Below are 13,529 nucleotides of genomic sequence, written 5' to 3'. Positions count from 1 at the left end.
TATTTACTGTATATATAGAGAGTACTCTAATTACTGGGCTAACAAATAAGCCTAAATAAATAAATACATATTTACATGAATGACATCAGCTTAGTGGACAAAATACCACAAAATAGGTAAGGATAGCCTGCAAAACCTTTAGACAGACAAAAAACATTATATACCAGGGCCCATGCAAATTCTGATTCCAAACAGTTCTGTCAAACCGGTTTAGTTTTGCCACTGGCCAACTGTCTACACTCTCTAAATGGGCAAACAGAGTCCATCAAAATGGTTTTATGTGTAGACTGCGATAAAGTGGCACAAGATACCCTGCTGTTGCCCCTGTCTGCCACAAGACACACTGGCATCCAGCCCAGTGTCACTGGCATGCACTCTCCTCCCGCCTACAGACCTACAACACACACTCCTACTGTATACATATGCACACACTGCAAAAAATTATAAAGAAAGCTCAAAGTAAGTATTTTTATACTAAAAACAATACTAACTAGATTTTTTTTTATCTTAATATAAGATTATAACACTTGGTTATAAGATAAGATATCATTTTTTGCAGTGCAGATATAATATAGGACACAGCAATGATGACAAGCAGTGATCATACAGAGTGAGAGAGAGAGAGAGAGAGAGAGAGAGAGAGAGAGAGAGAGAGAGAGAGAGAGAGAGAGACTCACATGTGCCTGGTAGACGTCCATGCGCATCCTCTTGGCGGCCTTGCGTGATTCACTCTCGCAGGCGGCAGCCAGGATGTTCTCCGCCATGGCAGAGGTGAGGTGAGGTGGCGTCGGTCGAGTCTGGAGAAAACAAACAACAATAAATAAACACTACGCTATGGGTGTTTGCAGCAGTCTACCAGTCTTTTTTTTTTTTACGATTCGGCCTCTTGTCTACATTACCCTGGTGTTTTCGAGCTCTGGAAACAGAAAGATTTGAAAACACTGGCGACCCCGTTTTATTTGAAAATGCAGGCTTCGCGTATTCGTGTGGACGCGGGAATCAGAAACATGCTTCATTTCATTCCCTCCACCTGATCTGTAACTCAGAGTGGCTCAATAAAGCACTGTGAGCACAGTGAGGGGCTTCACTCCAGCACCAGGGACAGAGAGACTTTCTCAAACAAAACATGGAGGGCGTCCGATTATAAATCATTTATAATGTCTAGTTTTAGTGCAAGTCACTGTGAACACACACACACACACATACACACACAGGCCCACATACCTCCATGCCGTTCTTCTTCATGCGGCGGCAGGACTTGAGGTAGGTACGTATGCGTTTGCGAGCGCGCTCCTGAAACTCAGGAAACTGGCGGCAGCACGACTCGATGATGGCCTGGATCTTCTCCTTCGGCTGCTTGGAGATGGGCACCATTCGGTCCAGATTTTCATCCACAAAGAGACGCACAAACATCTGCCAGGGACAGGCGTTGGATGAGACGGGAAGGAGATACAGACATAAGTAAAGATAAAGATAGGACAGAGAGAGACAGGTAGGAAAAAGAAAGAGCAAAAAGTAGAAAGGGGAAAAAAAGGGAAATATGGCAAAGATATGGGGTTAAGCGGTAAGAGCAGTAAAGACATGTAGAGTGGAGATAAGGGATTCAGCAGGTGTAGCATTTGATGGCGCAGATAACAGCTACAGCGGGAATATGGCAGATGAGTGTCTTACATTGAAGGCCTTTAACCGCTCTGGGTCCACTCCCTCAGTGTCGTTGATCTTATCGTTGTCGTCATGGTCATCATGGTCATCGTCATCGTCGTCGGCTGCCTGTGCACGGCCCATGGTGAGGTCCTCTGGACAGATCTCCATCTTCACAGAGTCATAGCTACCTGAGCTGTATTGAGGAGACTGCACACACACAAGCACACACACACACACACACACACACACACACACACACACACACACACACACACACACACACACACACACACACACACACACACACACACACACACACAAACAAGCACAGACACACACACACACCCAAAACAGAGATGCAAAATTACCAACAAAAGCAGACACAAAAAAAACACAAAACACAAAAACACTGTGGGGAAGAGGGAGCACATAAAGTAAGGCAAACAAGGACGGAGGTAAGCTTTTCTGAGCACCAAGTCATCCCCCCAGAGAACAATGACAGCAAGGCCATTCAGAGAAGCGGCCACCAATGGAGACGGGCATGAAAATATTATATAAGAAATCCTAATGAAACAATTCATCCATCCCTATTCGCCAGCCTTTAAATAAAGCCTAACATCATGTCCACTTTTTCCAAGGTCTACGTACATTGTGAGCTGCAAGATCTGCTCATCTTGCATCACCACTCAATGGCCAGTGGCCAATGGTCGTGTTTGTATGTATGTACAGGTGAGAGAAGGATGTAAGAAAAAAAGACTATCTGGCTGCACAACTCTCCATTCACTGGCTATTCTGCAACGATTCCAAATTTCTCAAGAATGTCCCATTCAGGTCGTCTTTTCTTCCAGGCTCATCCTTTTAGAACTCTCCATCCATTCTCTATTCTAAGAGAACAAAAAGGCTAGGAGGAGGTATATAAAGAGTCGGTCTTTTATGCTGATCAGCCAAGTAAGCTGTGTGTGTGTGTGTGTGTGTGCTTGTGTGTGTCTGTGTGTGTTTGTGTGCGTTTATGTTTATGTGTATGTGTGTGTGTGTGTGTGTGCCTACATGTGTGCGCATGTATCTTTATGTGTGTGTTTGCGTGTGTTCATGAGTGTGTGTGTGTGTGTGCATGCGTAGTGTACAGTCACTAAATTTACACATTAATTAATTTCTTGTATGGCCCCCATGAACGGAATTTCACGAAACTTGGCATGCATTCAGAGGGTGTCAGAATGATCCTACACCTTCAATTTTGTGCAGTTTTGACGTTGTCAGACAGAGATATCTGCGATTACAACACCTCATTTTTGCTTTTTCATTTTCAAGTAGGTGGCACTATATATCAAATGAGTGGTTGACAAGGCCCCTTGAGACCAACATACTAAAAACATGTGGTCCTATTAGGCCCTACGGTTCTCAAGATATTCACAGAAAAATGTGTCTCCGCTCTACCCTCCTTTCAGGGGGTCCAGGGGGTCCTGACTTATTGATAACGGTGGGTACTGTAGCTTGCGGCTTCCAGTTTAAACCTTTGTTTACTAAATGTTTAGTGTGGTTGTTATATAGTTACCATTCAAAACAGCATTGATATAGCCCGGTTAAAACCAGACCCTTCTCAGTCGTAACTGAGAGTGGGTCTGGGGAAGGTTCGTTCACAGCCCATTTCCAAAGGGCGTTCCCAAATGGACGCCGATCAAAATGCCTCGGACGCAATCGGAGAGGCCAAAAACCAATCAGAGCAACGAAAGAGACAGAGTGACGGAAACACACATTTGCAACACTGTCTGGTTGTAGGGAGAAGCAGGAAGAATTAACCACTTTTTAATTAAACGTAGGCTAATTTACAAAGACATCATGCCTGAAAGCTAATATTTTGTCACTATTACATCTGCCTTCTGTCAAACACAATTGCATTTTCAGCTCTGAACAAAACCGTTCACGTTCAAACGAGCAATTTCTTTCTGGCTGACCGGGACATTTAAAAAAAAAAACGTGGCTTCTTCAACATTCTTCAATATCGTCATCGTGTAAAGCCCGCCTCAAGGGTTCTGATTGGTGCCTCCATCTAGGAAAATTGGAAATGGGCTAGAATGGGTCTTGGCCAGACGGACTTTGAGAGCGAATCTCGAATTTGCCGGAAGTACGTCTGGGTTTTTCCCAGGCTAGCATTGATATGGAATGGTGATTAACTTTTTTACCATATCTACTTCATAGCCACCCTACCAGACAATCAGAAAAGATTATTTCTTCTCTCTGGGTGATAAACCGTATTATATCACTATAATGACATTTGCTGTCGATATAATCACTTTCCTACATACTTTAATTGAGTGTTAAACTTCCTAAAGACTTCTCAAGGTATACTTCTCAAAGATATTTTGCTTTATTTTCAGAATCAAGAAGGCATCTATCATAATAATATTTATGTTTTAACGGAAGCAAGAATCAGCTATTTTCAGATTTGTTTTGAATGAGCACAAGTAAGCAATTATGTACAGGTTGAATTAAAATTAACTATGTGGTAAATTTAAAAGACTAATGTATAGCCAAGCAGCCTCAAGGGATGATGATGCATATCCATGCGAACCAGGCCTGCTGTATGTAATCTAATAGACTCACCCAGCATCGAATAAATGGTGCACATTATTTTTGTGGACAATACGGTAAACTGATTAGTGCTGCCACTAACTACTAATTTTCTAATGACTAATCTTTCGACTAATTTTTCAAATTAGTCGACTAATCTAAACAACTATTTTTTTTTAAATAAATCAAGTGTTTGTTATTTCGTTGTGTCCATTTTATGTTGAACTCAACTGAAGGGCCAAAACATAAAATATATATTAGCCTACTTTTGTTAGAAGCTCATTAAGTAAACTGTTCAAAAACAGTATTAACAATCTAAGCATAAGTATCTGCATTTCCATTAGGCTAATCTGTGAGAAGATTTTACCCAACCCAAAACTTTGCAACAGAGATCATTTTTGAAAATCCAAGTGATGGAACATTGTCAAAATTAGCATCATTTGTGCATCTAGGTCAAAGGCCAAAAATTGTACTGGCAGTTTTACTGAACTTATTGTGCATGTGATATATGCAAATTAGGTCAGTTTTTTTCCATAAAAGGATGAAACTTGGTATACTTGTACAGTTTGGAGCTCTGAACATTTTCAGATATAAATCCATTATAAAAAAAACCTAATGGTCGCCGAGGCAACCAGGGCCGCATACAGTTTTGAAATACCGAGGTCCAAAAACCGAGGACCCCCATACAGTAAGCACCAACAATTGCACTAATGGACATTAAGTAGAGAGGGTGAAGGAAATGGGAGGTTGGCTATGGCCTTTGTGAGGACCACCAAGTACCACTAATAACTGTTATTATACAATGTCCATGTACCAAGTTGCAGGAACAAAAGAACCAATTTTGACCTCATGCTGAGATGGTTGGAGAATGTGGAAGTCAGCAAAAGTGCTTTGAATGGCAGGCATCGAAAAGCAGTTGCTGCAGTAGTCTTTGACTTGTATTATTATGACTGCCGCACTAACAAAGTGGCGGTCAAATAGGTTTAGTCAGAGTTTGTTTTTTCTTCCGGATATTTTATTTGTTTATTTTTTCTTCAGTAAATTTCTGTCAACCACTCCCGGGACACTTTGATCTTTCATCCACTGCCGCACCGGGACCCCCAAAAGGAGGTAGGCCGGACACAGTTTTCTGTGAATATCTGGAGAACCATAGGGCCTAGGATGACCAACTTTTCGTATGTTGGTCTCAAGGGGCCATGTCAACCTAGCCTGGCTAGCGCCACCACTTCTCAATGAGACGTGGTCTGGGAACCAAACGTTCATTTTCTCGTATTTGAAAAAAATGCCCAGATCCGTTTATTGGGTGCCACGGATGTCTATCAAATGCGTCTGTGCATAGCTCATCATCGTCTTGCTTTCCCCCTTGTTCTGTGATTGGTCCCCTATCTCAGGCGAAAATTTGCTCCATGGTCTCCAGGCTGCCTTAGCAGCGTGAATCAAATCGTGCGCAGGGCAGCATGGGAACACCCAGGCTAATGTCAACCCATCCCATATCCACTCATTTGAGGTATAGCACCACCTAGTTAAAAATGAAAAAGCAAAAATGAGGTGTAATCGTAGGTGTCTATACACATAAAACACACACACAAACACACACACACACAGTAGCCTACACATGCACGCACATACGCACATATTTATTCATTTGACAGCCTACAGCTATCGAATGGCAACGGATTATAGCATATGCAACTGAAAGACGCTGTACATGCGACTGTAACTGTGTGTGACAAATAAATCCCTGTTGATCATTACAAGCACATGAGGTAGGCTATTTGATTCAGTTGTCGTTCATGTCATTCCACTACAATAGTGATCAATAGGCTACTCATGTAAAGAAGCAATCAACACATCAAAGAAAAACGTCTACGTTTCTAAAGTCATCTAAGGGCCCGTCCACACGATGCTGATTTTTTTTGAAAACCAGTAAAGTTTTTTTTATCGGTCAGGGGTGGGCAAACTATGGCCCGCGGACCGGATCCGGCCCGCTAAGCACTTTAATCAGGCCCGCCGAGCATTTAATTAAGTTATCAGGCTGCTTACTATTTTTGCAATAGAGACAATGTTGGTTAGCTTTACTGCAAACTACTTTTCACTCTTGTTAGAGAACATTTACAATGTCAAAGTGGAGTGGTAAAATAAAATGCTTTGAATACAGGCCCTGGTTTCCAAGATTTTTGTTCAAAGCAGAACCAGCATTGTGAGAGAGAAATGATGATATCAATTTACCATTCAATTGTACATTCTATTCTATTCTACAAACAAAACAATCATGCCGTTTCTCAGCATGTCTTTGCACTTTTGTTGAGAATTCCCCATGAATTCCAAAGGCAGCTGTGTGGTTGATGCTTGCATTCACCTTGTTGCCGCAGTCCCTGATGTCTCTGTCGAGGCGCAGGTCGGCGGGAAGTGGCAGCGGGATGCCTGCGGCAGCGTACTTGCCAGGGTACTTGCGACGCAGTTCCTCCATGGCGGAGTCCAGCGGGTAAGCGGGCCCCAGCAGGGCTCCGGGGGCCAGACGCTCGCTTAGTGTCACCACGTGCGACTGCTGCTCACGCTCCTCCAGCGAGGACGCTGACGATGACGTGGTGCTGAAGTCCAGGGGAGGCGCCACCGGTGGTGGACCGGACGTGCCGTTGCCGTTCACGGCTTGGCCCCCAAAGGCCCTGCCCGAGGAGCCTGCTGCCGTGACAATGCAGAGAGCGGAGGTGGAGCCCGCTCGGCTGTTGGGGGCCGGACCCACCACTAACGAGGAGGGAGGAGTGACAGCCAGAGGCCCGTTCCCACTGCCACTCTCAGACGAGGAGTCATCTGGTTGGAGGAGAGAAAGGGAGGGAAGGAGAAATGCAGAGACGTCAGTCTTGAGGAAACAGACAGTATCATACCACTGCAATAAAACATGAGCCACTGGCTTCCACCTCAAAAAGACAAATACAAAAAACTCTACATCGGGTAATAAAAGGAGAGCAATGAAACTGAAAAATAAGGTAGAAAATTACATGAGTGCATAAGCACGTCTCTCTGATGTAAACATTTTCTGATGTGTCACACTTGTGTGTGGTTGGTGAGAGCGTCAGCAGGGGGCAGTGTTTAGCAGCTCATGCGTGGGCTGAAGCCTGGAACTCCTGGGTTGGTGCAGAGGGAGGAATGGATGAGTGCTGTGAATTAGTTTATTAAAAAGATCCAGGCCTGGAGTGGAGCCAGCACTGTCATGAGAGCAGAACCACGCTCCCAAGCTCTCCTCTCCATGCCACTCAAGGACACTAATATGACCCCACATCAGACGCACAATCCTCGACACCACACACGACTCACTACCATATGCGTGCAAACTATTAATCCACTGTCCATCCACTTTCTAAAGACACCTTCACCTAAACCGATGCGTCTTACTGGCCTCTTGTTACTCCCCCTACACACCCTCCACAATATCTATATCCTGGGTCCATCAAATCGCTTGCAGGCAGCTTAGAGGCGTGTTTGCGTGTGTGTTCACTGATGGCGCCTTTGTCTGGCAGAGGGGGGCTCTTGAAGACTGACGCTTTTGTTTTCCCCGTCCCAACTGTGCAGAGCTGCGGTCAAGGACACACAAAACACAGCTCACAAAACAAAGGTCCTCTACTGCTATATTGTGTGTGTGTGTGTGTTTGTATCAGACTCTTATATAGGAGCACACACATTACTAGCTGGATGTATGACTGAAGTGTGTGTGTAGATTTGGCTTGGAGTCACCGTGCTGCGTAGGGAGAGTGACACAGTGCTGTGAGGGCAGTATTGGGGTCAGCTTCCAAAGCCTCCACTCAGAGAGGGAGGGGGAGGAGAGCCAGAGAGCAGGTCGGGGGGGGGGGCAGGAAGCCAGAGAGAGAGGGAGAGAGAGATGGGGGGACAGCAAGAGAGAGAGAGAGAGACAGTGAGGGATGAGAGAGAACAGATCACTAAAAAGGAGAGGGAGGGGTGCTGCAGAGATGCAGAGAGCACATGAATGAATGAGAAAAAGAGGAAAAGGGAGAGAGCAAGAGACAGAGAAAAAGAGAGAGTGAGAAAGACAGAGAGATAGAGAGAGTGCAGAGAGCAGAGCGCGCATGTGGGAGCTCAGGAAACAGGTCAGTGGGTGGGGGGTAGAGAGCAGGTCATGGGGGAGAGAGGAGCGCAGAAGAGGGGGATGGCTGGACAACGCCAGAGTGCAGTGGATGGAGGGAATGAGTGACTGAGGGTGGGTGGGAGGGAGGGAGCAAGCAAGCAAAGAAAAGGAGAAATATGAAAAAAGGAGCGAGGGAGGAAGATGATGATAATGACAGAGAGAGAGAGAGAGAGGGAGGGAGGCAGCTGTGGAGGAGAGTGAAAAGAGGCAGAGGAAATGGGAGAGTGCAAGAGAGTGTGTGAGAGGAGGGGCGGCCCTGGTGGAGGAAAGGGAGAGGGAGTATTTATTAGAGTATAAAAAGTATTCATGCGCGCAGAGGAAGGCCAGCCTAATTCCTGCCAGCTCAACACAAATCCCCCCCCAGCAAGACCACTCCATCCTGCAGGAGATCTCACACCCCTCTCCTGACTCTTAAAGAGACACACACACACACATACACACACCCACACACACACATACTCCTCTCCCTCTCAGCATATATATCCATTCACGGCAGTATTTGTATGGGTGAAATGATGCTCTGTCCAGGATGCAGTTTTCTTTCTTCTGAGCCACTGCTGTCACTGCCTCGGCAGAACTCTTAGAGATAACGACGCCAAATAAACAATTTGCTTGCCACGCTGCAGGCAATTGGCATATCAATGAGACTTTTGAAGTCAAGATCTGAAAATAAAAGATCTCTTTTTCTCTCCCCAGGTTTGGAGTGATTTGTCGGATGATGACGGCACATCAGCAACTGTGGCAGAAATGAATGAGAGCATGTTTACAGTGTGTCTGCTTTTAGACACGTATGTATTCTTTTCATGTGTCTGTGTGTGTGTGTGTCTGTGTGTGTGTGTGTGTGTGCAATTTCTGTCAAAAGACATATGGAGACAGACTTCAGAGAGGTACGCATTCAGCCAGAGGATGATCCTATCCTTTCCCCATACAAACTAAGCATACAATAAACACATCCTTGAAACTATTTGTGGGAAGACTGGCCAAATCTATCTCTAGGCAGAAGGTGTGTGTGTGTGTGTACGCACACAGGTAAGGACCTCCACTTTGGCTTCACTAGAAGTGTGAAGTGCTTTCTCCAAATACCTAGGTGTGTCACATAGTGAAAAGGCTTGTACCACAATGAGGATCCATAAACAACAACAGCTATTGCAAGCTAGTGCAAAATTCGAATTGCAATTCTGCTTCCTGTTTGCTACCGCAATGGAAATGCAAGTGAAATTCAAGAATTGAATTGGAATTTAAGAGCCAGTTTCAATTCAATTCTGGAATTTTGCACAACCCTGGCTATTAAGGACAGGTACATGCAAGCATAATGTGCGCTTGCACAAAAAACTCAGGTTTGTAAGTGTATGGTGACATACCTGTATCATTGAGCTTAAGGCTTCTGAGACTTAAATGAGAAGATCACAGCTTTTGAGGCTGTAGTTATGAGCTTCTCGCACACAACCTATTGGACCAATTGTAAAATGTCTATAAAGCACATTTAAACACAGCTTCCAAATTATAACAATAAACTTAAATACAGTAAACAATAAATACAATATGAGACCTACAACAGCAAAAACACATATCAACAACAACCAAAGGACAGCAAGGGACATGCATAAGGAAACAGATGGAAGGTTAGGATAGATGTTAATGCTACTGTCCATATGAGTGTTTCATACTATCTCTACTAACACTTTGCATGGCACACACAACCCCTCTCCAGGATTATTCATAATACCTGTGCTGCTCTCAGCTCAGCAATAATGCCCAGTCAGGTTTCAATTAGTCGTCATCATCTCAGCTTGCATGGTGCCACAAGTGTGTGTGTGTGTGTGTGTGTGTGTGTGTGTGTGTGTGTGTGAGTGAGTGTCAGTATGTGTGTGTGTGTGTGAGTGTCAGTGTGTGTGTGTCATGAGCAGGCGTCCTGGCAGGTGGTGGATGAGTGGGCGCTCTCCTGCAATCCCTGTTACCTGTCAAAACTGCGCCCCATCACAACCAATCAAATGCTCTGGTTCAATTTTCTCAGCGTGATGTACCGGTGGCCTGAGGAATCACCATAACAACATGGAGATTTCATTATGGGGTGTTATCCACATGTTGGGCAGGCGGTGGGGGCAGAGACTTGAGCTATGCTAAAGACACCAAGACTACAAGAGATGTGCCTGGATGTTAACATGCATTATCCAGCTTCCCTCTTAATGCGCACTCCATTTTCCTCACAGAGTAACGCTCCTCTGAGACCACACACTGCTGGCAAGAAGCATGGGAGCTGTGCTGAGAGCTGTGGGTGTGTCAGACAAGTGTGTGTGTGTGTGTGTGTGTGTGTGTGTGTGTGTGTGTGAGAGAGTGAGAGCAAGAGAGAAAGTGTGTGTACATGTGTGTGTGTGTCTGTGTCTGCACGTGTGTGTTCAAAAATACCGGGAACAAGCAGCATACCGATAGAGGTACAGCTTGTGTTGTCATGTGTGTGTCTGTGTGTGTGTGTGTGTGTGTGTGTGTGTGGTCCCTGTAGGCACTGACCCCTGCTCTATTGGCGTGTCCCTGCGGTTCTGGTAGGCTGAGTGTTAACTCACCGTTACTGTGTACCAGTGCTGCTGTGTGCTGGCGCGGTGAAATCCCTCCCACCCCAGGCGGTAATTGGCTGATTTTTAATTCATGGCAACAACCTCCAATTAGGCGGACCCCTCCGCGGGGACGCTGCTGGCTCCCTCCTTCGCTCGCTCACGGGTCCCGCTGTCTTCCCTGCCTTTTGTTTGAGCTTGCCCACCTCTATTGCAGAGTCTCCAGCATCCCTCTCCCTCTCTCTCCTCCTTCCCATCCCATCCCTCCCCCTCCTCTCCCGTCTCTCACTAAAATCTCACACCCACACCCATACCCATCACCACCACCACCCACCCACCCACAGCCATCTCCCTCTCTCCTCCTCACTCCTGAAACACAGTATCCCAGTTCTCCCCCTCCCCCTCGCCTTTTCTCTCTCTGCGTCTTTTTTTTTTTTTTTGCTTCTCGGATAAAGACCCAACCCTTTTCTGCTCCCCCCCCCACCTCCCCTCTTTCCCTTCCCCAATCCTCTGCTCTTTTCCTCTCTCCCTTTCCCAATCCTTCCCTCTCTCCCTGACTGAGAGGGAGAGGCCGCCCTGCTCCTTCTCCTTCCTCTCCTCGTGTCTCCTCCTCCTGCGCGGCTGACAGGGCGCACCAGCTCCTGTGGATCCTGAATGTCACGGTGATGCATGGGAGTGTTTAGCAGGCTAGGGGGGCACTTGGTTTTTTGGGGTGGGGGGGGGGCAGTGTTTGTATTTAAGAGGGGCTGGGTCTGCAAGGGACAAGGACACACAAGCACACGCTGACACATAAGCTTTTGCAGCACACCCATACACACCCACACACCGATACACACACACACACACAGTCATTCAGAGTCATGTGCACTTGGATGCAAAGACACAAACACACTGATTCACCCTCCTACAGCTGGTCACATGCATACATATGTATGCATACATGCATAAACACACATTCACACACGTGCCTTTCTAGGGGCTTAGGAGGACTTTGGCAGGTGAAGGGGTTGTCATCGAAGACTGTCAATCATCACCTTCCCTGTAATGCCCCTCTGTGGGAGATGAAAGACTGCAGCCTGAACACTGCCTTAGCCATCCAGCCTGGTTCCATTTCCCACCCTCTCTCTCTCTCTCTCTCTCTCTCTCTCTCTCTCTCTCTCTCTCTCTCTCTCTCTCTCTCTCTCTCTCTCTCTCTCTCTCTCTCTCTCTCTCTCTCTCTCTCTCTCTCTCTCTCTCTCTCTCTCTCTCTCTCTCTCTCTCTCTCTCTCTCTCTCTCTCACTCACACACACACACACACACAAACATACACATCCTCCAACAAACTGCAGACACACAAAGGGACCAAGACACCCTCCCAATCTTCATTCAGTCCATCCAGGAATTTGCAATGTTGTAATCGGATCGCAACAATTAACTCGTATTCAACAAATCCCTGCATATCATCTTGAATTCTGGGGCGACCTTGCAATTTTGTCCAAACACCGCAACATTTCGGCATATTTGACCAATCATTGTAGATTCCGCAAGAAATTTCACCTGCCACAACAGTCCCTCGTGCAGAATATTGAGCCAGATGCCCCACTCACTTCTGCAGACACCAGAGACTGTCCTAAAACTTCGTTCCTCTGAAGTTTTGATGACAATAAATAGAAGGCTAATATTAATTATCTGCTTACTTGCATAAACATTCTCCAGGATTTCGCAGAGATTTTTTTAGATTGTTGCAACCTAAAATGGCTGATTTCGCGACAACATTTCTAAAAAATTGCGATGGGAGTTGTGTTTTAGGCATTTGTTTTGTGAAGAAATTGCGAGAGCAAGTGAAAATTGCAAAAATAGTTGCGATTTTTAAAAAAAAAAATTATTGAGTTCAACTAAGGTTAGTAAAAATAGTAAGGATTACAGAAAATCAAAGTAGGCCTATATTATACAATCTCAAAAGATCTCCGCGAAATCCTGGAGGGACTGTTCGTTAACACTTACGAACAAACAACACCAAAAAACCCACATCATATTCCACACCATACGGCATACTCAATCTAACGCCCCCACACACTTCTCCATGTTCGCACCAATTCCCAGTTTGGAGTCTATTGTGTGTGTGTGTGTGTGTGTGTGTGTGTGTGTGTGTGTGTGTGTGTGCATGTTCCCTGCATGAGAAAGATAGGGATATTACCACCCCAAATCTCTCTTTGTCTCCCAGGGTTGGGCACATGTTAAACAGAGTAAATCGGTCCCAGTCACTAAAAGCAACTCGAGCAGTTTGCAGTCCAACCCCGTATCTAATTGAGTGCTGGAAATATGCAGCCATTGCGACAGTGTTTGGAATAACAACATGTTAATTAAAAAAATGAGCGATGCATCAAGCCTCGCTTTGCTTTAACTCCCCCAGCCTCCCCCCCCCCCCCAAAATGAGCACAAACATTTTAATCAATATGATTTAATCTGTAACAGTCAATTCTATATTTTATAGAACCATGGCATAAATCAATGCTTCCATTGTATTCCGGCTGGTGTACATTGATTTAAATAAGCTGAGCTGATTAAAACCATGGCATTAATTAAGGGAATTGTTTCTTTAATGCAGCGAGGGGGCCAATAAATTAAATTCCACTTTGCCATGTAC

The 13,529-nt window shown here is 45.4% G+C and overlaps 1 protein-coding gene across 3 annotated transcripts in view; it reads right to left on the bottom strand.

The window, feature by feature from the left end:
• Window positions 1–13,529, bottom strand: part of nol4lb (nucleolar protein 4-like b) — an 86,531-nt gene that overhangs the window by 2,367 nt on the left and 70,635 nt on the right. For all 3 annotated transcript variants that reach the window (XM_076275791.1, XM_076275792.1, XM_076275793.1), the window contains 4 exons: window positions 6,572–7,023; window positions 1,672–1,851; window positions 1,225–1,413; window positions 678–797 (listed from right to left, as the gene is read on the bottom strand). In XM_076275791.1, the coding sequence (XP_076131906.1) occupies window positions 678–797; window positions 1,225–1,413; window positions 1,672–1,851; window positions 6,572–7,023 (941 nt within the window). The remainder of the gene's footprint in view (window positions 1–677; window positions 798–1,224; window positions 1,414–1,671; window positions 1,852–6,571; window positions 7,024–13,529) is intronic.

Source organism: Alosa pseudoharengus, unplaced genomic scaffold, assembly GCF_046254945.1.
Source record: "Alosa pseudoharengus isolate Yale_2024_CS ecotype anadromous, Long Island Sound unplaced genomic scaffold, YU_APseudo_1.1 YU_APseudo_1.1_scf_9, whole genome shotgun sequence".
NCBI classification, from domain to species: Eukaryota; Metazoa; Chordata; class Actinopteri; order Clupeiformes; family Clupeidae; genus Alosa; species Alosa pseudoharengus.
Note: the sequence above shows the minus strand (reverse complement) of the source record. Positions and strands in the feature narration are given on the sequence as shown.